At 66.9% G+C, this 22,876-nt stretch overlaps 3 protein-coding genes across 8 annotated transcripts; 1 reads left to right on the forward strand and 2 right to left on the reverse strand.

Annotated features, from left to right (window-relative positions):
- Positions 1-1,038: 1,038 nt before the first annotated feature.
- Positions 1,039-7,714, forward strand: DDAH2 (DDAH family member 2, ADMA-independent). 2 transcript variants are annotated; one of them, XM_075017687.1, is made up of 7 exons: positions 1,039-1,194; positions 3,077-3,506; positions 4,710-4,809; positions 5,680-5,753; positions 6,017-6,136; positions 6,522-6,665; positions 6,939-7,714. In XM_075017687.1, exons 2-7 carry the CDS (start codon positions 3,234-3,236, stop codon positions 7,053-7,055), a joined length of 828 nt encoding a protein of 275 aa, XP_074873788.1. In that variant the 5' UTR covers positions 1,039-1,194; positions 3,077-3,233; the 3' UTR covers positions 7,056-7,714. The 2 variants fall into 2 exon arrangements, with proteins under 2 accessions (XP_074873788.1, XP_074873789.1); XM_075017688.1 differs by lacking the exon at positions 3,077-3,506 and having other exon boundaries at positions 1,047-1,194.
- Positions 7,715-9,641: 1,927 nt separating this feature from the next.
- On the reverse strand, positions 9,642-11,792 carry MPIG6B (megakaryocyte and platelet inhibitory receptor G6b). Of its 4 annotated transcripts, XM_075017653.1 has the most exons (7): positions 11,535-11,792; positions 10,981-11,295; positions 10,615-10,902; positions 10,450-10,543; positions 10,166-10,190; positions 9,929-10,000; positions 9,642-9,837 (listed from the first exon to the last, which is right to left on the reverse strand). In XM_075017653.1, exons 1-7 carry the CDS (start codon positions 11,767-11,769, stop codon positions 9,736-9,738), a joined length of 1,131 nt encoding a protein of 376 aa, XP_074873754.1. In that variant the 5' UTR covers positions 11,770-11,792; the 3' UTR covers positions 9,642-9,735. The 4 variants fall into 4 exon arrangements, with proteins under 4 accessions (XP_074873754.1, XP_074873752.1, XP_074873753.1 ...); XM_075017651.1 differs by having other exon boundaries at positions 10,615-11,295; XM_075017654.1 differs by having other exon boundaries at positions 9,701-9,837; positions 10,153-10,190; positions 10,615-11,295.
- A 135-nt stretch (positions 11,793-11,927) lies between these two features.
- Positions 11,928-21,132, reverse strand: ABHD16A (abhydrolase domain containing 16A, phospholipase). Of its 2 annotated transcripts, none has more exons than XM_075017642.1 (20): positions 20,966-21,132; positions 19,598-19,657; positions 19,138-19,204; positions 18,656-18,742; positions 18,444-18,529; positions 17,981-18,054; positions 17,696-17,803; positions 17,091-17,205; positions 16,517-16,618; positions 15,930-15,993; positions 15,257-15,306; positions 15,008-15,131; positions 14,817-14,921; positions 13,806-13,869; positions 13,302-13,358; positions 13,031-13,093; positions 12,869-12,945; positions 12,669-12,767; positions 12,404-12,450; positions 11,928-12,148 (listed from the first exon to the last, which is right to left on the reverse strand). In XM_075017642.1, exons 1-20 carry the CDS (start codon positions 21,086-21,088, stop codon positions 12,065-12,067), a joined length of 1,656 nt encoding a protein of 551 aa, XP_074873743.1. In that variant the 5' UTR covers positions 21,089-21,132; the 3' UTR covers positions 11,928-12,064. The 2 variants fall into 2 exon arrangements, with proteins under 2 accessions (XP_074873743.1, XP_074873744.1); XM_075017643.1 differs by having other exon boundaries at positions 19,598-19,654; positions 20,966-21,131.
- Positions 21,133-22,876: the final 1,744 nt, after the last annotated feature.

A 22,876-nucleotide genomic window follows, 5' to 3' on the forward strand; every position in this document is an offset into this window, starting at 1 on the left:
ATGTCCTGCACTGCTGGCGGGTGACACCAGCCCCCCTGTGCGCCACTGGGGTCCCCCGGCCCAGCCGCAGCTCCTGTGGGGGGCCGGCGGGGAGCAGACAGACAGGCCGGGCCCCACACAGATGGCGCAGGCGGCTGGAAACAATACGTGTCTGTCTGCCGCAGAGTGTCAGGCCCCATCCTGGCACCACAACACAGACACACACGCACTCGCACAGCCAGCACAACACACACAGATGCACATGCATACACACACACGCACGCACACTCACTCGCACAGCCAGCACAACACACACAGATGCACACGCATACACACACACGCACGCACGCACAGCACACACACTCACTCGCACAGCCAGCACAACACACACAGATGCCCATGCACACACACGCGAGCGTGCGCACACACAGCCGGCACCACAACACAGACACACTCGCACAGCCAGCACCACAACACACACACACACGCACACACAGCCGGCACCACAACACACACACACCCCTCTCTGCCACTGACGGGGGGGGGGGGGCAGTCACATGCCTCCAGGGGAGCCCCGCCCTCGGCCCCCGCCGTCTGTAGGTTCCCAGGTTAACGCCGGGGGGGGGGGGGGAGGAGCTGGGGTGTCCCCAGGAGGGCGGCCGAGGCCTCGGGGGCGGGGCTGGCGCTGCCTCCACCCCACATGAAAAGCCCCGCCCCGCCCCACCCCATGGATGAGCAGGATCGGGCCGGGCTTCTGCGCCCAGCCAGAGCTCCCCAGACAGCCATTCCCAGCCACCCTCAGGCCTGGCTCCAGCGCTCCTAGTCCGGCCCCAGCCTCCCAGTAAGGCCCAGTGCCGCATCCCAGTGCTCCCAGTAAGGTCCAGTGCCCCATCCCAGTGCTCCCAGTCCGGCCCCAGTCCTCCCAGCGCTCCCTTACATGACCAGTGAGAACGATCCCCCCCCTGCTCGCCTGCCCCGCGCCCCTTTAAAGGCTCTGGCCGAGGGGCGGGGCCTGCCGAGGGGCGGGGCCTGAGACGCCCCGCCCCCCCCGGGCAGACAATGCGCTGGGGCCGGCGGGCGGCGGCCGCGCTGGGATCCGGGCGGGTGTGACACGCCCCGGGGTCCCCCCCCCCGTTGGCGCAGCCCCGGGGCATTGTGGGACGGGGGATCCCCCCCCCCGGACAGAGGGACCCCGGAGCCGCGGGGCCCAGGGAGGTGAGAGCGCGGCGGGGAGGGGAGTTGGGGGTCCCGGGGGCCGGGGCGCGCTCTATGGGGCAAGAGGGCTGACAATGGGGGGGGGGCGCTGGGGCCGCTCCATGAGGGTCTCGGGGCGGTTTGGGGGGGGCCGTGGGGGAGGGGCTGGGGGGCGAGTTAGGGGGCTGCCCTGGTCGGGCTGGGGGCGCTGCCAGGGAGCCCCGGGTTCCCCCCCGGCGTGCGGGGTACCGGCTGGGCGGGGTCGGGCGGGGTCTCTCGGGCACTGGGGGTGTCGCAGTGCTTGGGGGGGGATCGCTTGTCTGGAGCGCGCGGGGGGGGTGTCTCCTGGGGGGGAGGGGGCTGGGGGCCCGGACGCCTGGGTTCCCTGCCGGCCTCGGGGGAGAGGGGGAAGGGCGGAGCTGGGGGCGGACCCCTCTCGAGTTATTCTTTATGGGCCCGGGGGAGGGATCCGCCCGAAGCCTCCTGGCTTGGGGGGAGGGGCGCTGGGGGGCGGAGGAGGCCCCCATTTCCCTGCCCCGCTCCCAGGCCAGAGCCCCGCTGCGGGGGGCGGAGGGGAGTTTCCAGCCTGGCACCAGGTCCCTGGGGTCGGGGAGCGCATTTCCCCCCAGGGTGTGGGGGGGCCGGGCTGGGGGACCCTTGGGGGCTCCCCCCCCCCCGCACTGGGCTGACAGGACCCAGCTGTTGCATATTTTGGCCATGAGCGAAGGCCCCGCCCGGCTGGGAGGGGGAGGGGGCAGCTGCCAGGGAAGATCCAGGCACTGCCCTCCCCCCACCAAGGCCCAGGCTCCCCCTGGGGCAATTAGCGGCGGCCTAAGGCGGAGTGACGAAGCCTGGAGTCCCCCAGCGCCGCCCAGTTCCCCAAGGACGTGTGCCGGGTGCTCCCGGCCCCCCTCAGTCAGGGCTCCCCCACATCGCACTGGAGGTCCGGCCACACCCGGGGGGACAGACTCTGTCTACAGTGTGCTGCCAACCTACCACAGAACCCAGGCGTCCGGCTCCCAGCCCCTGCTCTAACCACCAGCCCCCACTGCCCTCCAGGGCCAGGGAGAACCCAGGAGTCCTGGCTCCCACCCCCTGCTCTAACCACCAGCCCCCACTGCCCTCCAGGGCCAGGGAGAACCCAGGAGTCCTGGCTCCCACCCCCTGCTCTAACCACCAGCCCCCACTGCCCTCCCAGCGCCAGGGGCAGAACCCAGGAGTCCTGGCTCCCAGCCCCCTGTTCTAACCACCAGCCCCCACTGCCTTCCCAGCGCCAGGGGGAGAACCCAGGAGTCCTGGCTCCCACCCCCTGCTCTAACCACCAGCCCCCACTGCCCTCCCAGCGCCAGGGGGAGAACCCAGGAGTCCTGGCTCCCAGCCTCTGCTCTAACCACCAGCCCCTGCTGCCCTCCCAGCACCTGGGAGAACCCAGGAGTCCTGGCTCCCAGCCCCTCCCTCTTCCTTTCCTACCCCACCCTCGCCTCCGGACTCCTGGGTTCGGGGCCAGCTGGCTGTGGGCCCGGTGCGGGGCTGGGTCTGGCCCTGGGCTGGAGATAAGACCCATGTGGGGGGAAAGAGAAACCCGGGGCAGGGGATTGCAGAGGACCCTGCAACGGAACCCGGGAGTCGGGGCTCCCAGACCCACACCCGGCTCTCACCACTAAACATGTTCCCCTCCCAGAGCCGGGGGGGGGGGCAGGGCCCTGGGGGGGCGGGTTCCCGCAGGGGGAGGAGACACTTGGGGGGTGCTGCTGTGGGGTGGGGCCGTGGGTGGCAGGGCGGCTGGTGGAGTTTGGGGTGCGGCTGACGGCGGGGAGCCCTGGTGTAGGAGTGGCTGTTGGGTGGGGGACAGGTTTTGGGGGTGCAGTGGGAGCAGAACTGACCTCCCCTCTCCTGCTCCCAGGCCCTGGGCTCCGGCCCCCCTCGCACGCGCCCGTGAGCGGAGTCCTGGCCGGCAGAGAACCCAGGAGTCCGGGCCGAGCGGTGAACGGGTGCCTGGGGCCGGCTCGACCGCTGAGAGCCGCAGCGCCGCATGGGGGCGCGGCCCCTCGGCCCCCGCCATGGCCGGCCCCTCCTCCTTCGGCCGCTACACCCACGCCGTGGTGCGCAGCCTGCCCGCCGCCCTGGCTGCACCGGCACCTCTGGACCTGGCCAAGGCGCACCGGCAGCTCGGCGTCCTGGCCGGCGTCCTGCGCCAGAAGCTGGGGCTGCAGCTCATCGAGCTGCCGGCCGCCGAGGCCCTGCCGTGCGCCGTGCTGGTCGAGGACCTCGCCGTGGTGCAGGGCGACACCGCGCTGCTCACCCGGCCCTGGGAGCCCACGCGCCGCGCAGAGGTAGCCGGGCGCCGGGGGGCCTGGTGGGTAGAGCAGGGGCTGGGAGCCAGGACGCCCGGGTTCTCCCTGGCGCTGGGAGGGTAGTGGGGGCTGGTGGTCGGATCGGGGGCTGGGAGCCAGGACTCCTGGGTTCTCTCCGGCGCTGGGAGGGCAGTGGGGGCTGGTGGTCGGATCAGGGGGCTGGGAGCCAGGACGCCTGGGTTCTCTCCGGCGCTGGGAGGCAGTGGGGGCTGGTGGTCGGTGCAGGGGGCTGGGAGCCAGGACTCCTGGGTTCTCTCCGGCGCTGGGAGGGCAGTGGGGGCTGGTGGTCGGATCGGGGGCTGGGAGCCAGGACGCCTGGGTTCTCTCCGGCACTGGGAGGGCAGTGGGGGCTGGTGGTCAGATCAGGGGGCTGGGAGCCAGGACTCCTGGGTTCTCTCCGGCGCTGGGAGGGCAGTGGGGGCTGGTGGTCGGTGCAGGGGCTGGGAGCCAGGACGCCTGGGTTCTCTCCAGCGCTGGGAGGGCAGTGGGGGCTGGTGGTCGGTGCAGGGGCTGGGAGCCAGGACGCCTGGGTTCTCTCCGGCGCTGGGAGGGCAGTGGGGGCTGGTGGTCGGATCAGGGGGCTGGGAGCCAGGACGCCTGGGTTCTCTCCGGCGCTGGGAGGGCAGTGGGGGCTGGTGGTCGGATCAGGGGGCTGGGAGCCAGGACGCCTGGGTTCTCTCCGGCGCTGGGAGGGCAGTGGGGGCTGGTGGTTGGATCGGGGGCTGGGAGCCAGGACTCCTGGGTCCCTGTCCTAGCTCTACAGGAGCAGGGTCTGCTTTTGCCAGTGGGGTTCAGGCTGTGAAGCCCCTACTGACTGCAGGGGGTGGGGCAGATGCTCGTTTTCTGTTGGCTCCCCCCCGGGCGGTCCCCGCTGCCCCACGGTCCGGGCGGAGGAGAGCCGGTCAGCTGACCTGCGTTGCCAGGCAACTGCTCCTGACCTCATCCGCGATGTGAACCCTTAGGCCTCCAGAGACTCCCCTGCAAGCTGCCTGTGCCCCTCCCCCCACCGTGGGGAGAGGTCCTGGCCCCCAGCTCTGCTGTGGGGTGGGGCTGCAGCTCGCGTTGGCCGGGGAGGGCGAGGGGGGGCTGGGGGTTCGCCTGGTGGGCTTGCGAAGGCACGTGGGGGAGGGGACCCTGAAAGAGTTTTAATCTCTGGGCGGGGCGGGGGGGACTCGCCTCCAGATTAACAGCATCAAGAAGGTCCTGGAGGAGCTGAAGATGCGGGTGGTGGAGCTGACGGATGACGGGGCCACCTTGGACGGCAGCGACGTGCTCTTCACAGGTGACAGTCCAGGCCCTGCTCCTGCAACCTGGGCATGTGAGGGTATCCCGCTCCTACCACCATGGCTCAGTACCCCTCGGCCACCCAGCCGTGTATCCCACCGCTGGCACCATGGCTCAGTACCCCTCGGCCACCTAGCCGTGTATCCAACCGCTGCCACCATGGCTCAGTCCAGTATCCCACAGCTCGTTCCCCCGGGGCCCACCCAGCCGTGTATCCCACCTCTCACACCATGGCTCAGTACCCCTCGGCCACCTAGCCGTGTATCCCACCCCTACCACCATGGCTCAGTAGCCCTCAGCCCCCTAGCCGTGTATCCAACCACTGCCACCATGGCTCAGTACCCCTCGGCCACCTAGCCATGTATCCCACCTGTGCCACCATGGCTCAGTACCCCATGGCCACCTAGCCGTGTATCCCACCGCTACCACCATGGCTCAGTAGCCCTCGGCCACCTAGCCGTATATCCCACAGCTGCCACCATGGCTCAGTCCAGTATCCCACAGCTCGTCCCCCCCGGGGCCCACCCAGCTGTGTATCCCACAGCTCAGTCCCCCCCAGGGCCCACCCACCCATGCATCCCACTGCCGCCACCACAGTTCAGCGTGGTATCCTGTGGCTCAGTGCCCTGGGGCCCACCCAGGCATGTGTCCCACCGCTGACACCATGGCTCAGGCCCCCTAGGCCCAACAAGCTGGGTACCCCACCACTGCCACCCCCCCAGAGGTATGGGAGGGCTAGAGGGAGGCAACTAAGGGATCAGCTCCATGGGAGGGTGTATCAACCTGACGTCGCAGCCGTGGGGGCTAAGGGGGGGTGGGATGTTCTGAGGATGAATCCATCTGGCCTCACCCCTCCTTCTCCTCACAGGTCGCGAGTTCTTTGTGGGCATCTCCAAATGGACCAATCACAGAGGGGCAGAGATGGTGGCGGAGGCTTTTCGGGTGAGCTGGAATTTTGGCAGGCTCACCAAGCGAACCCAGGAGTCCTGGCTCCCAGACCCCCCACCCCCCACCCCACCAGTCAAACCACCAGTCCCCACTGCCCTCCCAGTGCTGGGAGAGAACCCAGGAGTCCCAGAATAGTCAGTGGGTGCAGGTCGGGAGTGAGGGGCACCAGCGGATCTGTGGGGCGGGAGTGAGGGGCACTGGCAGGGCTGGGACCCTACGGGGTGTTTTTATTTTTCTCACCCTTTGCCGGATGCCAGGATTTTGCTGTCTCCACTGTTCCTGTGTCGGGCGCCTTCCACCTGAAGAGCTTCTGTAGCATGGCTGGGCCGGACACAGTTGCCATCGGAAGCAGTGAGGCGGCCAGGAAAGCAATGAGGGTAACAGGGTCTGATAAACCCGCCTGGGTGGGCCCAGGGGGCTGAGCTGTGCTGGACACAGTGGGATAGCCGGCTGGGTGGCCCCAAAGGCACTGACCTGTGATGTCAGTGGTGGGTTACCCAGCTGGGTGGGCTTGGGGATGGGTAAATCGTGGTGTGAGCGGTGGGATACCCAGCTGGACGAGCTTGTGGTGGCCCTGTCATGGTGGCACAAGTGGGATACCAGGCTGGGCCAGCCCAGGAGTGCTCAGTTGTGATGGCAGTTGTGGGATACCTGGCAGGGTGGAGCCGAAGGGTGTGAGCGTTAGGCCATGGGCTAAGGGGGCTGCGGGGCAGGGACCGGACCCCCAGGCCCTGCTCTTACACACACACCCTGCCCCCCAAGGCCATGGAGCAGCTGACGGATCACCGCTATGAGACGCTGACGGTGCCGGATGACCCGGCCGGGAACTGCATCTACGTGCGGCTGGGGCCCCAGGGCAGCGCCCTGCTCCACCGCAGCCCGGAGGAGTTCCCGGACAGCCTGCCGGTGAGGGGGCGGGGCTGTGGGGCTGCTGGGGGCAGGGCTGAATGTGTGAGTGCAGAGTCAGGGCGGGTCTCTGAGAACGGGCTTATTGCCTGGGGGGGGGGCGGTGGGTAGGAGTGAATGGGGTGTGGGGGTGGGGCTAGGGAAGTGGGGGGCAGGGCATGGGGACCCGGGGTGGGCTTGGCAGTGGAGGGCCATCCCTGTAAAGGGCGTGGCCTGTGGGGAGCTGCTTACCCACAATGCCTTGCGCCCTCTGAGCTGCCAATCTCCCCGCAGCCCTTCCAGAAGCTGCCGGACGTGGCCCTGATCCCAGTGGGCTGCAGCGAGGTGGCCAAGCTGGGGGGGGCCCTGAGCTCCTGCACCCTTCTCATCAACAAGAAGCTCGACCGCTAGTGCCTCCTGGCCCCCCCGCCTGGCACCCCCAGACCTCTGGCCCTGAAACAAAGGGGTGCTGCCATCTGCAGAAGAGGGGAGCCAGGGTGACCCAGGGAGGGGGCAAAGGAAACCCCTATACAGAGGTTGGGAGACTCCACAAAGCCTGGCCATGATGGTGGGGTACAGCGGAGCCCTGTATGTCCTGCGGGGGGGGCACCCTGATTTATCCTGTCACCGGGGGAGGGTAGCAGGAAGGGGTAGGACTGTCCCCTCCCACTTGTGCACCTGCCCACTCTACTAATCTAGGGTGCTGGTGTTTGGGAGGGGTAATCCCTGTCCCCCTCTGCTGCTGGCTGTAGCAAACAGGTCCTTGAGGCTGACTGATGGTGGGTGCAGTGGGATACCAGGTTGGGCAGTTGTGCTGCCAGGCAGGGACTACTAGGCCTTCAGCTAGGTAACGGTGTCTCCCCCGCCCCGCCCCGCCCCCTCCGCCAAGCCAGGGGTGCCTTGTGTGTGTGTGTGTGTGTTAGTGTAGTTAGGGGGCTCCTAGCAGCCTCCTGTGATGTGGGGTAGGAGTAGCCTCTAGCGCAGAGGGTGGGGAGTGTGAGCCAGGGTCCAGCTGTTTTCTTAGCTATTCACTGCCTCAGCTCCTGGACACAATAAAGAATGGAACCAGATTAGCTTCCCCTGAGTTGTGTCTGGATGGGGGGGACCTGAACCCCATTTCCTGCCCATCCCCACCCACAGTCCCTGCGGTGGGGGGGCACCTTTCCCTGCTCTAGCTCTTCTCTGCATGTATCCCAAGCTGGGGGGTACTACCCCCCCGAGGAGGAGCCAGGCTGAAGGTTAATGGCAGTACAACCTCTTCCCTCCGGCACAGGGCCGCCAGCCCTGTCGTGTTTCTTGTGCCTTGTTTATTGTAGGGCCTACAAAAATGAAAGTGAGTCCCAAGGCCCCTCTGACCAGCAGATCAAGGCCACTGGTCTTCAGCCTGAGGGGCATGCACCCCCCCTCCCCAGCCAGTATGCGGGGTGACACCCCCTTTGTGTGTGTGGGGCTCAGGGTCATGAGAGCCCCACCGCTGCCCCCTCCTAGCCTGAGGAATACCTGAGCTGTGCCCTCCTTCCACAAGTGCCACCCCTCTGTGGTCAGCCATCTTGGGGAGGCCGTGGTGGGGGCGGGGGGTTGTCTGGTAGTTCTGTGGCACCCATCTTGGACACTGCTGCAGGGTTGCTTCCCTTGGGGGGGTGGAGGGTACTGGCGTGGGGGTGAGGCACTTGGGTGGGGGGTGAGGTGCTGGGTGGCCATATTGGGTCCGGCCAGAGACTGGGGTGCTGGGCAGCCATCTTGGGCCAAGGCCCGGTGGGAGGCTGGGGCTCCGGGCGCCCGGCCCCGCGCTCGGTGCTGGTGTCCTGCAGGCAGCAGCTGCTCCAGGCGGCCGACGAGGGGGAAGGAGGCCGAGATGGGCGCGTGCCAGTCTGGACCGGGGGGTGGGGGGGGCGGCAGTCCACAGGGCAGGTGAGCCCCAGTGCCCCCTCACCTGGTGGCCGAGCCAAGCCTGGCCCTGGCGAGGTACAGGACCCTGTAGGGGCTGGGGGAGGCAGACCGGAGCGAGCTGAGCCCCCTGACGCAGGCAGCCCCCCAGCCCTGCAGACCTGCTCTGCTCCACTAGGTCTGCCCCCCAAGCGGGGCAACTCCTCTCACTGCTGCTCTGCCCTGCAGCCCCTTACATGCCTGGTGTTAACCTGGGGAACAGCCCGCCGCTGGATTTCCCAGCACGGCCGTTGGGCCCCGGTTCCCGACGTGAATGTCTGATGCCCCCCCAGCAGCCAAGGGCCTCCCCTCCCACCAGCTGCCTGCCAGCCCACAGCCCTCTGAGCCTGTCCCCCACCAGTCCACACTCTCTCTGCTCCAGCCAGCCCCACAGCACACAACCCCGACTCCTCTGCCCTCCCCAAGCCCGCCCCCCCCAGCTCAGTCTCCCTTGTCCAGCCAGCCCCCAACCCACTCTGCCAGCCCCACAACACCCCCCCCGGTCTCTGGGCACTCACCGCCCACCGAGCTGGTCCGTGCGTCTGGGTCTGTCTGCTAGGTGGCCCCTGCGACGCAGGAGCCCATGGAAATTCCACACACACACACCTGCCTCGGGAGACGTGTGTGTGTGTGTGTGTGTGTAACACTATGGGGGGGGCAGGCCAGCCCGTGGGGGGGGGGGAGGGGCTGGGGCAAAGGGACAGCCAGAGGGAGCCAGGGCGCCCCCCACCCCTCCCCGAGCCATGGAGAACCCCGGTGTCTGGAGTCCCAGCCCCCGCCAGGGAAGGAACCCAGGAGTGCTGGCGCCCATCCCTCCCACACCATGAGCTCCCACTTTCCCCCCATCCCCCCCTCACCCCAGGGTGTTGCAGCGGCCGAGCTGGGGGCCAGGGTCCAACCCTGCCCTGGGGACATGGGCTCAGCACCAATGGGCCCCCTGGGGCTGCACTGTGGTGGGTGCTGGGGGCAGTGCTGCAGCTGGCTCTGGGGGGCAGCGGAGGAGTGGGCCCAGCGGCCATGGGCCCAGCCCTCTGAGCCGGCCCGAGGGGGACGCAGAGGCCAGGAGCGTGTGGAGGATGGATTTTAATGCTGTGCAGTGTTAACCGGTGGAACTCCTCGTGCCAGGGCGTGCCCGGCCCCCCAGCGACTCTCCCAGGCCGGGGGGTCAGGCCAGGGTGGCGTAGGCCGTGGTGCTGGCGGGGCACGCTGGGGGGACACGAGGTGCCCCGGGGAGCTCGATGGTGGCATACAGGAGAGCACCGGAGGCCTGGGGAGAGAGGGGTAAAATCTGCAGTGATTCCCTTGCTGGGTGGTGCCTCTCTCAGCCATCCCCCAGCCCTGCTCATGTCTCCCCTCACCTGCCCTTCCTCGCTGTGGGGCCCAGGGCGTCCGTCAAGTCGCTGTATCTGCAGGGCACTGCCCGGGGGCCCCTTGGGGTGGGATAGAGAGCAGGATGTGAGCAGGAAGGGTGGAGGGGGCAGGAAAGGGGGGATGGGACTGCACAGGCTGTTTCCCCCCAGGGGTCAGAGTGCTGGTGGGAGCGGTGGGATACTGGGAACAGGCTGGGGGAAGGCCTGTTCACCTGATTCACTCACTGGTTCAGGGCTGCCCTGTCGAGTCCTGGAGAAAACGTGGGGGAGACAGTGGGTGAGAAATCGTTTCCTGCCTCTTCCCCCTGCCCCCCAACCCGGACAGCTGGGTCACTCCCTCTACCTCCTCCCCAGGCTCCCCTGGCAGGCTCCTTAGCTTCCCACCCCCACCTACTGCCCCTCGCCCAGGTCTTTGGGGCTGGCACCGTTCCCCAGACACCTGGGTCCCTTCCCTCACCCCCTCCCCCAATAAGGGCACCGTTCCCCAGACACCTGGGTCCCCAACTTACCTCCTCTGCCACCTCAGGCACCAGGCACCCAGCCCTGCCCCCAGCAGAACTGCAGCAGCCACCGCGACCCAGATCCCCCACTCGGCACTGGGGCCTGTAATGAAGCAGCGTCAGTTGGCGGGGGCGCCCGTGGGGCAGGGGGGGCGCCGTGGGGCCCACACTCACCTGTGTCCCCAGCCCCGAGGGGGGGCGCTAGGCAGAACTCGAAGCCCAGGGAGGGGCCCAGGCGGGGGAGACACTCCCAGCGGCCCCAGGCCGCCCGCTGGGCTGGGTCCAGCTGTAGGGTAGCCCCGTGGTCGCTCTTAGCAGCCCAGGGCCGGTTGCCCAGGGGCTGGGCCTGGAGCAGCCAGCGGAAGGGGCCCAGCCTGGCCCACGGGGGGCAGTGCTGGCAGTGCAGGGTCAGGGACCGGGGGGACGTCTGGTTGGAGAAGACCGTGAGGTTGTTTTGGCAGCCTGGGGGGAGAAGGGGGGTCAGCGAGGGGGGCAGCCGTGGGGGGCCCCCAGCAGGCGGCCGAGGAGGGTCGGCCTCACCTCCGGACACCTGCAGGTGGACGGGGCGCTGGGCCCCGGTGGCGCCGAGGCAGGTGAAGGTGCCTGAGTCGCTCATGCGCAGGTTCTGCAGCAGCAGGGTGCCCGGGGGGGCAGGCAGGGCGTGCAGCCGCCCCTGGAAGCGCCCCGGGGGGGGCTCCGGGCTGGGGGGCAGCCGGGCGAGGTGCAGCAGGTCCCCAGCCAGCCCGGCGCAGTCGGGGAACTGGGGGGACCAGACCCAGCGCAGGGGGGGCCCTGAGAGATCGCAGCTCAGAAGGATCGAGCCCCCAGCTGCCCGCTGCTCCAGGCGCACGGACCCTGGCCAGGGCAGAAAGTTAGCAGTGCCCCACCCCTAGCCCCTCACTCGTGCCCCACAGCCGCCCCTCGCTCCCACCCCCCCAGTGCCCCTCGCTCCAGCTCTGCAGCCCCCCAGCCGCCCCTTGCGCCAGCCCTGCAGCCCCCAGTACCCCTCGCTCCCACCCCCCCCAGTGCCCCTCGCTCCCACCCCACAGCCCCCCTGGTGCCTCTCTCTCCTGTCCCGCAGCCCTGGCATTTACCCCACATGGGGGCGGGGGTGACCAGCACCAGCAGGAGCCAGGCGACAGGGTCCATGGGTTCCCCCGCAGGGCTGGATTCGACAGGGATGCGGGTGGGGCAGTGTGCACGTTGGGGGGGGGGGGGGGGGGGGGGTGCGGGTGGGAGTGTTGTGGTTCGTACGTGTCGGGCTGAGTCGGCCGGGGCCCTTATCACAACAGCCCCGACTTCCTGCCCGTGCCAGGAGCTGGAACCCATGGCCGACTTGGCATTAACCCTGGAACCTAGCGATGGCCGACGCCTCGGCAGGCCTGGCGCAACCCAGAGCAAGAGGGGCTCGGCCTGGGACTGGGCCACTGCCCCCTACCAGAGGGCTAGCTCCGCCCCGAGACCCGCCGCCAGCCGACACTGCCCAGTACAAAAAATATCGTCTTTACTGGCGGTTCTGCGCCCGGGTGGGGGTACAGCCGGGACGGGGACACGGGGGCCGCGCCATACAGAACAGACCGAGGGGTAAGTGCAACCAGTGGGGGGTCGGGGGGCGGCCCCCCAGCTACAAGCTCCAGGGTAGGTGGAATTCGTGGGAGGGGAAGGGGGTGCAGTGCGTCGCCTCGAAGTTCTGCAGGTGCTTCCGGGCCTGGGGGGCAGAGGAAGGAGGGAAGTCGGTGATGGGGGGCAGGTAGGGACATGCCCTGCCCCACCCCCCACACTGTAGCCAGCAGACTTCACTCCCCTCCCCAGCGCTGGTGAGGAAACCTCGGCATCCTGGTTCCCCCCAGCTCTGATCTAGCTCCTGCCGGGACCCCGGAGGGCAGCGTGAAGGGTATTTTCCCAACAATTCAGGCACTGGAAGGGGTACATGCCACCCTCCCCCCAGCGAGGGGGTACTCACCAGGAACAGGGCCAGCTGCCGTCGCCCCTCAGGCGTCATGTCGTCCCCTGAGGGGGCGGGGGGGGGGGGAGAAGAGGTCAAAAGTCAGGCAACGAAAACCCCCCCCCCCCCACCTGATTTCACCCCTACCCCCCACCGCAAACCTTCCCCAGCGACCCGCTGGTGGATCCCGCCTCCGGCCACCCCACTGGCTGATCCGTAGCAACCGCACTGCCTGGTTCTCGCCCCCCCCAGCCCTCTGCCAGAGCCGCCGCCCCCCACTCACCCACGCTCCAGGGGAAGTGCCCCCCATGCTCGGCCTGGTAGGATTTCAGCACGGACAGGCACCAGTCGTCTTCTAACTCGTAGCGGCTGTACACCGAGGCTGTGGGGGAGGGAGGTTAGCGCAGGGCAGAGGAAGCAGGACACCTGGGTTCTCCCCCTAGCTGTGGGAGAGGCACAGGGCCTAGCGGGTAGCTCATTTACCTTCCTCTACGGCGCTGGAAGCTTCTAGCCATTCCCGAACGACTCTCACCCCCTCCTCGCCCATCAGCTTGGGGTACCTGGAACCGGGGGTGGGGAGGGCGGTGAGACAGGCCACAGTGCCCCTCCTTCCTGGCCCATGTCCTCCCACGTCCTGCAACTCACCGGTGCTGGAGGAGCTTCAGGAGCAGGTCATTCCCCCTGTTTGACATGATGTCTTCCGGGACCCTAAAGGACGCCAGCAATGGGGCACAGTTAAGGGTATCTTCCAGACCACTCTCAATTCTTTATGCTGTACGCCAGACCCCAACAATCCACCCCTATATCCCATGACACCCCAACTCCCCTCCCTGGGGAGGGAGCCCAGGAATCCTGGATCCCAGCTCCCCCACTCTAACCACTATACTCCCACCCGCCTCCCCTGAGCTTTACTCACGTGGTTGTGATGATTTCATCCTTCGTTCTTCTGACCAGCAACACGGGCCCCTGGTACCTGGGGAGTGCAGAAAAAGCCAGCTGAGGCGGGGCTGGGGGAGTGAATTAAACCCTCCTCCAGGATGGAAACCATCCTGAGCATTGCCCACAAGAGCCGAGAGGAGGAATCACGTTAACCTGTGGGACCCCCTGCCCCAGGATCCGGCTCCAATCACGCGGCGAGTTCCTGCCTGTGGGACACTTGGTACCAGAGGCTGAGATGCTGGAAGAACCCAGACGAATCCAGCAGCTACCAGGTACACGGACAGGAAATCCTGCAACAGGGAGTCCCACAGGTGATCGGCGAGGCTGAAAGTCCAGCCAGGTTGGGCAGAGATCAGGCTCCAGAGGCAGGCTCACAACCGGAGCCCGCTGTCCGAGGCTGGGATCGTACCAGCCCAACATGCCCCCCCTGCCCCCCACGAAACAGAGGGGCCTCAGGCCCGTGCCTCAGTTTCCCTCTTACCTGCACAGCTGCTCGCCGTTGTTCAGGTTCAGATGCTGCCGCACCGTCCGGGTGACCAGCCCTCCTAGGAGGGGAGGAATCAACGTGAGAAGCAGCGCGTGGACGGACAGACGGAGACACAGACACCGCGCAAGGCTGGGCCCTCGCAGAGCTCGGGGAAGGAGCTCTGTTGGGAAACTGAGGCAGGGCGGGGTGACATCACCACGCTGGCCAGAGAGCAGCGCTCCGAGCACAAGCCGGCCCGAGACTCTGCCGCGACCCAGCCGGCAGCGAGGCCTGGTGGTTAGAGCAGGTCCCTACGCTGGCGCGACGGCCCCTGTGGCCTCACGCCTGCAGGGTGAACAACAGCGGCTCAGTGCTGGCTCGGGGGACCACGCCAGGCGCAACAGGGACGGCTGGGTAACAATGGAACGACCCGCTTCTCGCTGGGGGAACGACCCCCCCGCCGTGCATGGCTAATGGAACCTCTCACCCCACCCCCATCATAATGGAAGCTTCTGGCACATCACAGCCAATGAACCACCCCCCCCCCCGGCCCCCTGCCAGTATGTGGGATGCTCCAGAATAACTTGGCCTGGGGGGCGGGGGGGGGTGTTCTGGTTGGCTGGGGGGGGGTCATATGATCAGCGGGGGGGGGCAGGAAACAGATGGGCGGGTAGGTTCCAGGGCTAATCCATGTGTCTGAGACAAGGGGCCGAACCCCAGTGTGTGTGGGGGAGGGGGGATACGGGCCGAACCATGTCAATAGAGGGGAAGGAGAGACGAGAAAAAGGTCAACCCATGTAAGAGAGAGGAAAGGAGGACAGGAAATGGGCTGTACCACATGGACAGAGAGAAGGGGGTGTATGGCAGAGAGGAAGAGGGCTGTACCATGTGGGCGGGGGAGGGGAAATGGGCTTTACCACATGGACAGAGGGAAGGTGGTGTATTGAAGAGGACTGTACCACATGGACAGAGCACACGGGGGGGAGGGGAAACGGGCTGTACCACATGGGGGGGTGCATCACTCACTGCAGCTCTCCGGCATGACCTTGAGTGCCAGGGGGACGAGGTCGTCAAAGGAGGCGTCCAGCACCAGGGCGCTGATGTCTGGGTACGACATGGCCGCCCAGGTGGCTGCGGGAGGGAGGGGAAGTGTCAGTGGTGGCGGGGGGGGAGGGAGACCCCAGCACCCCCCCCCGGCACGGGACTGGCCCCCTCACCTGTGAAGCCGCCGATGGACCAGGCGTACAGCACGATGTCCTCGGGCAGGAAGCCCAGGCGGTGGATGGCGTATTGCATCACCACGTCCATGGCGTTGGCCTCGTTCTGCGGCAGCGGCACGCCCTGCGGGGGAGGGGACAAGTGCCAGGAGCTGGGGTGGGAGGAGGGGGGCGCCTGGACGTCTGGGTCCTGCGTGCCCAGCGCCATCGGCCTTTGCTCCAGCCCAGACCCGGGGCGGTGGGACTCACCGAGCTGCCGGCGAAGCCAGGGTGGTTCCATCCGAGAACGGAGTATCCGGCTGGGGGACAAGCAGGTGGGGGGTTAGCAGGGTGAGGGGGCTGACGGACAGTCCCACTGCTGAGTGCAGGGGAGGAGAGACACCTCCCCGCCTTGTACCCGGCAGATTAGGATGCGTCGTCCCCCCCCCCCCCCCAAAGTGGGCCAACCCCAAGGGCAGAGGTGCCCTAGAGAAATGGATCCTTCCTTTACACCCTTATTGCCAGCAGAAAGATGAATCACTCGAAAGAAAGTCTGGGGGGAATCACTCCCCCGGACAGCAATATGGGTTAGTCCAAACAGGATTATCCCCCACACTGTCAAATGGACTAGTCCGAACAGGACAATTCCGTTCTGCACTCCCCCTTTCACAGGAAAGTGGATTGGCCCAAGTGGTTGCATCCCCCCATACACAAAATGGATGGGTCCAAAGGCAGCCCCCCCGCCAAAGCACAAGAATGCATTAATCCTAAGGGAGACATCACCACCCCTTCTGAACAGGTAGAGTGGTTCAAAAGCAGCAAGCCCCCCCCCATGCAGAGAAGTGGACTGGTCCAAGGAGGGATGTGCCCCACTCCTGGGAAGAGGATTGGGTTCTACCATACTGGAAATGGGAGGGGAGGGAAACGTGACACCGGATCATACCATCCAGGGGGGTGGGCAGGCAGCCAACCTCATAGAATCCAGCATTGCCTTCACAGCAGATCACCTGGGGGGGCAGAGGGGCAATGAGGGGCCCAGCCTCCCTAGCACCAGACGCGGCGCCCCCCTTGGGCACTGGGGCTAATTAGCCGCAGCGTTCCTGTCGGCTGCTCCCCACCCCAGAGCTGGCTGCATCTCTGTGCCCGCTGAGCCGCCCCCTTGCTGAGCCAGTCCCCAGCAGCCCCGCCCCAGAGGTGGCTGCATTTCTGGTTTCACACCCCACAGCTCCTGCTCGGCTGCAGGCCAGGCGACTGTTCCAAACAACCCTTCTCAGGCTCGTCTTCAAGCCGGTCCCCCGGCCCCGCAGCGTGGGCAGCGGCTGAGGTTCTGCCCGAGCCGGGCCGCGTGGGCCCTTATGGGTGCGGGAGGCAGCCTGCCCCCCAGCGGCGCCAGGAAGGGACGACTGGGAGACAGGGAACGTTCCCCCGATCCCCGCTGGCCGATGCCAAGAGGGTTCGCCCCCTTGGAGCCGCTGCTGCCAGACCCAGAGCGCCTCCCCGCAGGGAGCAAGGGCAGCGAGAGGTACTCACCAGTTTCTTGCCCTGGGGCTGGGAGCTCTCCCGACGGTCCACGAACATTGTGTCAATCTCGTTGCCATCGCAGGCCAGCAGCTTGGCGCGCTGCCCGTTGTACTGCACCGCCGGGGGGGAAAGGGGGAGCGTGGCTCAGTGGGGGAGTCAGGACGCTGGCCTCTGCCCTGACTCCAAGAGGGGGGCCCACTGGTCAGAGTATGGGAGCTGGGAGGCAGGACTCCTGGGTTCTCCCTGGCGCTGGGAGGGCAGTGGGGGCTGGGAACCAGGACTCCTGGGTTCTCCCTGGCGCTGGTGGTCAGAGCAGGGGCCGGGAGCCAGGATGCCTGGGTTCTCCCGGTGCTGGGAGGGCAGTGGGGGCTGGTGGGTAGAGCAGGGGGCTGGGAACCAGGACTCCTGGGTTCTCCCTGGCGCTGGTGGTCAGAGCAGGGGGCTGGGAGCCAGGACTCCTGGGTTCTCACCGGCGCTGGGCAGGTAGGGGGTGCTGGTGGGTAGAGCAGGGGCCAGGAGTGCTGGCTGTGGGAGGGGAGCAGGGCGGCGGTGGGGGGCTGGCCACCAGGACCGCAGGACTCACCTCCTCCACCAGGCGGGCCTGGCCCTGCAGCAGCATGGGCATGACGGCCTTCTGCAGCAGGTAAACGGAGCCGGGGTAGAGCATGCGGCGCCCAAAGGTGTGCGCCACCACGTAGCTGTGGGGAGGAGGCGCGTGGGTCGGTCCCCCCTTGCCCCCCCACCAGGCAAAGCTGCTGGCAGCCAATCTGAGGGCAGGGTTCCTTCCCACCCTCTCAAAGCTCCCGTTCCCCCTAACCAATTGGACATCCTCCCACCCTTTCAAGCCCCGCCCACCAGCCCTCAGCCAATCAGCATCCTTCCCTCTCAGCATCCAGAACAGGCCCACCCAGCCCCACTGCCAATCACCAGGCAGGTCCCCTCCAGGAACATCCTACAGGCCCCGCCCCTCCACCAGCAGGCCAATCAGCATCCAGAAGACCCTCCCCTCCACCCCACCTGGCCCATCCGCCCCAAGGATAACCTCCCACCCCATCTCCCATGATGCCCTTGTGCAGACCCCATGGTCCCACAATGCCTTGGGCTCCTCCTTCCCGCACTCACCCCCCTGGCCAACCAATGGGGCGCCAGGACCCACTAAGCCCCTCCCCTGGGGGGGGCGGCACCTACCTGGCCACCTGGCAGGGCAGCTTCTGGATGAGGTGCAGGAAGCCGGTGGCCGTGCTGCGGTGCCGGGGCTCCGGGCGCAGAAGGGACACGCCACCACCGGCGGCTGGCCTGGGGGGCAGCACAGGGTCAGACCAGCGTCATTCCCGCCCGGGCACTCCCCCAGAGCCAGGATGAGGGGACCGCGTGCCCAGATGCCTGGGTTCAACGCCCCGGAGGGGAGTGGGGTCTAGTGGTTAGAGCAGGGGGGGACGACCCCGGACTCCTGGGTCCCCGCCTCGCACCCACCGGCTGGAGGCCTCGTCCCAGCGGAAGTCCACCGGCCAGCTCCTGAAGTCGAAGTTGTAGCCAGTGAGTTTCTTCTGCGGAGGCGAGAGGAGGACGGGGGCGCGTGAGGGGTGCGCCCAGCTGGCCAGCGAGCCCCGCCCTGAGGGTCCCCTGGGACGGAGAGTGAGCAGGGGGCAGCTGCTGAGCATTATGGGGGGTGGGGGGGTGGCTGCAGCCAGGGACACCCCCTGCACCACAGCAGATGGGTGGGGCTGGCCCTGAGGATTGTGGGAGAGGCACAGGCAGCTGGCCCCGGAGCATTCTGGGAAACCGGGGGTGCAGGGCAGCAGCGGCAGGAGAGGCCATGGACGTGCCGGGAGCTGGCGGGTCACAGCTGCAGAGGATCATGGGAAGCAGCCCTCTTTGGGGGTGGGCGGAGCTGTTTCCCGCAGCTGTGGGGAGAAGCTGCCCCCCACCCCCTCACCTTGATCTCCGGGGTGCGGAGGCGGTGGCTGTCCTCCAGGATGGTGATGAACTGGACGTACTGGGGATTGGTCCAGCGCCCGAAACCTGCCGCACACGCATGGAGTTAGACGCCTGCGGGGGGACCCAGGCGTCCGGGCTCCCAGCCCCACCCCTGCCAGGGACCAGCTCCCTTCCCCCGCCCCGCTCTCGCCACTAGACCCCGCTTCTCACCTCTGAGGCAGGCCACCCCGGCCAGGAGCAGCAGCAAGGTGCCAATGTAGTGTGAGAAAGGCACCACCTTCGACATGGTCAGGTACCCTGCGGGGTGGGGGCAGAGGGAAAGGGTTATCTGGGCTTCAGCAGCCAGCCAGCCAAGCTGTGCCCAGCAGAGAGGGTACAGCCTGGAGCAATGCAGCCACCTCTGGGGTGCAGCAGATAGGTCACAGCCACACATAATGCTGCACAGCGTTGGCTTCCACAGCGCTAACATGCAGCCACCTCTGGGGCACGGCGGGTAGGTCACAGCCACACATAACGCTGCATAAGGTTCACTCACCCAGCACTAAGATGCAGCCACCTCTGGGGTGTGGTGGCGTAAAGCTGCAGAGGGATGGCAGCTGGAGAGAGGGCACCCTGCTGCACCCCACCTTCCCCGTCCCAGGTCCACTCCCAGCCCCACAGAGCCTCTCACTCCTGCCCCACAGCGCCCCTACCTTTTCGATAGCAGTAGAACATGGCCAGGGGGGATGCGTAATAGGAAATGGACCAGAGCACAGAGGCCTGCAAGGAACAGCAAGGGTCAGCAGCCCACCGCAGCCAGCCCCGGGCTCCTGGGCTCCCTCCCAGCTGGGGGAGGGGAGTGGGGACTAGTGGTTAGCACAGCAGGGCAGGAGGCCCAGGCTGCGGCTGAGCCAGCCAGGCCCTGTGGGACCAGATTAAACACAAACATGTTTTCACTGCAGCTTGAGTCACGCTTCCCTTGAGGCAGGTTACGCGTGCCGGGCCGGGCTGGGCTGGGCTAGGACACCTGGGTCCCTCTGAACGAGCTGGCCCTGCCCCAGGCGCCCCGGGGGCACGGCCGTGGCACTCACCAGGGCCAGGATGCTATCTGGGCTAGGCTGGGCCAGACCAGGACACCTGGGTCCCTCTGAACGAGCTGGCCGTGGCACTCACCAGGGCCAGGATGCTGTCCGAGTGTTTCTCCAGCGCCCGCGGCTGGTAGTACGACTCCTGCTGGGAAAAACCCACGTCATTCGGGCCCCCAGTCGGATGGGGGACGAACCTGGCCCAGTTCCCCACCCACCCCGCCCCAAGGTGCGAAGGCGGCACTGGGGCCGGGGCCCAGGGGAGAAGGGAAGCGGCCATCTTCCCCCCGCCCCACGTGGCGGCTATTTCAGAGTAACGCCGAACTGGCGCGTCGGGCACTGGGGTCAAATCCCGCCGCCGGGGAGGAGCTGCGGTACGAACACAGTGGAGTCACGCCAACATAGCACCTCTGAGGAGTGGCGCCCAGGCGGCCATCTTGGAATGCTCCCCCACCCCGAGTGGCGCCCAGGTGGCCATCTTGGAATGCTCCCCCCCGCCCCCAGAGTGGCGCCCAGGCGGCCATCTTGGAATGCTCCCCCCCGCCCCCAGAGTGGCGCCCAGGCGGCCATCTTGGAACGCCTCAAATGGGAGTGGTGCCAACCTGGCATCTCCAGAGGGCAGCGTCACGGCCACGGGGTGAGAGAAGGGGCCAAGATAAAAGGCCCTTTCCACTCCAGCCCCTTTCTGTAGTGGCCTTACACTGTTATCGATGCACTCAGAGAGCACCGGACAGCACCCCCCCCCCCATTTCCTGCAATAGTTCATCCCAGGTGGATATAAATACCCTACGGTTGGATGATACCATGATGGATAGCAGGGGGGAAACAGAATTCATCTTCCACTGACCCACTGGGGTGCTAGAGCCTGGGAGAGACCACATACACCGACACCCCCACCATCTTCCACAGTGATCTCCCCTAAGCGGGAAAGAGCACCATTACCTTAAAGGTGCAAAGGCGTGGCACTGTACCCCCCCCGTGTCCTACAATGGTTTCTCCCAGGGACTATCAATAGCCATGAGGCTTGGACGATACCATTGGATAAATGGGGAGAGGGCAAACTCCTTATCCCCTCCGATTTCTTGGAATGATCGCTTCCAAAGCGTGCTCATTAATACCATCTTCAGCCACGGAAAGGGGTTCAGCTGCCCCTTTCCTCCGGAAGCACCCCCCTCCATCGTCTACAATGGTCTGTCCCGAAGGAGGAGCTCTCAATTCCCTGGGGAGATACCAGGCTGGATAACGGGAGCAGAAGAGGGAACCCACATTCCCCCCCATTTTGCAAAATAGTATCGCCCAGCGGGGTCTCAAGACCTCCGGGCTCAGACGATTCCAAGATGGACAAAGCGGGGGAGCTACCCCCTTCCCGCTCCGTGGTCTTGCCCAAGCTCCCATAGAGATAACGGGAGCCCGGGCGATACCATTGTCTCCCGCAGGGGGAGGGTAACCAACTCACCCAAGAACCGTCCTGGGCGGCGGGAGCCCCCTCGCCCTCGTCCCGGGAGGGCCGGGCCGGGGCCCGATCCCGGTAGACCCGGTAGAGCCGCGGCCCCAGCACGCAGCTCAGCAGCTTCGCCATCTTGGCCCGGACCAATGCCGGGCGCCGGCTGGACGGCGGAGGGGCGGGGCAAACCCACAGAGCTGCTTCCGCACTTCCTACGGGGGGCGAACGCAGACACGCTTAGTCAGGGGATTTCGGAACGCTCCCCCGCCATTTTCTCGTTCTCTCCCCCGCCTCCGCTCTTAAAGGGCCAGGCGACCATTTCCCTCTCCCTCACATTGACTCCAACGGTGGTGGGAGGGGAAAAGGGCGTTGCCATGACTACGGCCTGGCTACCTGGTACCCCTTTGGGAGGGAGCGGCAGCCATGTTGGGAGTACCCCGATGGGGTGGCCATTTTGGTGTCCCCATGGGGGGAAGAGGGCGGGGGGGCCAGGCTCAACAAGCCCTGTCGGAGGGGCCGACCCATGGCCCATTCGGTTGCACGCGGCTGAGCTGGAGCCGCTCAACGGCTGGGCCGGGCAACGGCCATGACGGTCACGCCAAGCCGGAGCCAGCCAAAATGGCGTCTGTGGGGCGGCCATGACGGTCACGCCAAGCCAGAGCCAGCCAAAATGGCGTCTGTGGGACAGCCATGACAGTCACGCCAAGCCAGAGCCAGCCAAAATGGCATCTGTGGGACGGCCATGACGGTCACGCCAAGCTGGAGCCAGCCAAGATGGCGTCTGTGGGACGGCCATGACAGTCACACCAAGCTGGAGCCAGACAAGATGGCGTCTGTGGGACAGCCATGACGGTCACGCCAAGCTGGAGCCAGCCAAGATGGCGTCTGTGGGACGGCCATGACGGTCACGCCAAGCTGGAGCCAGCCAAGATGGGGTCTGTGGGGCGGCCATGACGGTCACGCCAAGCTGGAGCCAGCCAAGATGGGGTCTGTGGGGCGGCCATGACGGTCACGCCAAGCTGGAGCCAGCCAAGATGGCGTCTGTGGGACGGCCATGACGGTCACACCAAGCTGGAGCCAGCCAAGATGGCGTCTGTGGGGCGGCCATGACGGTCACGCCAAGCTGGAGCCAGCCAAGATGGGGTCTGTGGGGCGGCCATGACGGTCACGCCAAGCCAGAGCCAGCCAAAATGGCGTCTGTGGGGCGGCCATGACGGTCACGCCAAGCCGGAGCCAGCCAAGATGGGGTCTGTGGGGTGGCCATGACGGTCACGCCAAGCCGGAGCCAGCCAAGATGGGGTCTGTGGGGCGGCCATGACGGTCACGCCAAGCCAGAGCCAGCCAAGATGGGGTCTGTGGGGCGGCCATGACGGTCACGCCAAGCCAGAGCCAGCCAAGATGGGGTCTGTGGGGCGGCCATGACGGTCACGCCAAGCCGGAGCCAGCCAAGATGGGGTCTGTGGGGCGGCCATGACGGTCACGCCAAGCCAGAGCCAGCCAAGATGGGGTCTGTGGGGCGGCCATGACGGTCACGCCAAGCCGGAGCCAGCCAAGATGGGGTCTGTGGGGCGGCCATGACAGTCACGCCAAGCCGGAGCCAGCCAAGATGGGGTCTGTGGGGCGGCCATGACAGTCACGCCAAGCCAGAGCCAGCCAAAATGGCGTCTGTGGGGCGGCCATGACGGTCACGCCAAGCCGGAGCCAGCCAAGATGGCATCTCAGACATCATCAACTCCACAGGGGTGGGATGGGGCAGCTGTTCATCCAGAGATCCCTTCCCCGGCACTTACATGCAACTGCCTCTGGGGCGGACCACCCCAGTCCTCTTTCCCCATCCCCCTCACCCGCTTCCCCCTCAGCTGCCGCTGTGCCTCCCTGATAAGCCGGCCACTGACCGAACGGCCGAGTCACGCCGGAGACGTG

The sequence above is a fragment of the Carettochelys insculpta genome, chromosome 22, assembly GCF_033958435.1.
Source record: "Carettochelys insculpta isolate YL-2023 chromosome 22, ASM3395843v1, whole genome shotgun sequence".
In the NCBI taxonomy this organism is placed as follows: domain Eukaryota; kingdom Metazoa; phylum Chordata; order Testudines; family Carettochelyidae; genus Carettochelys; species Carettochelys insculpta.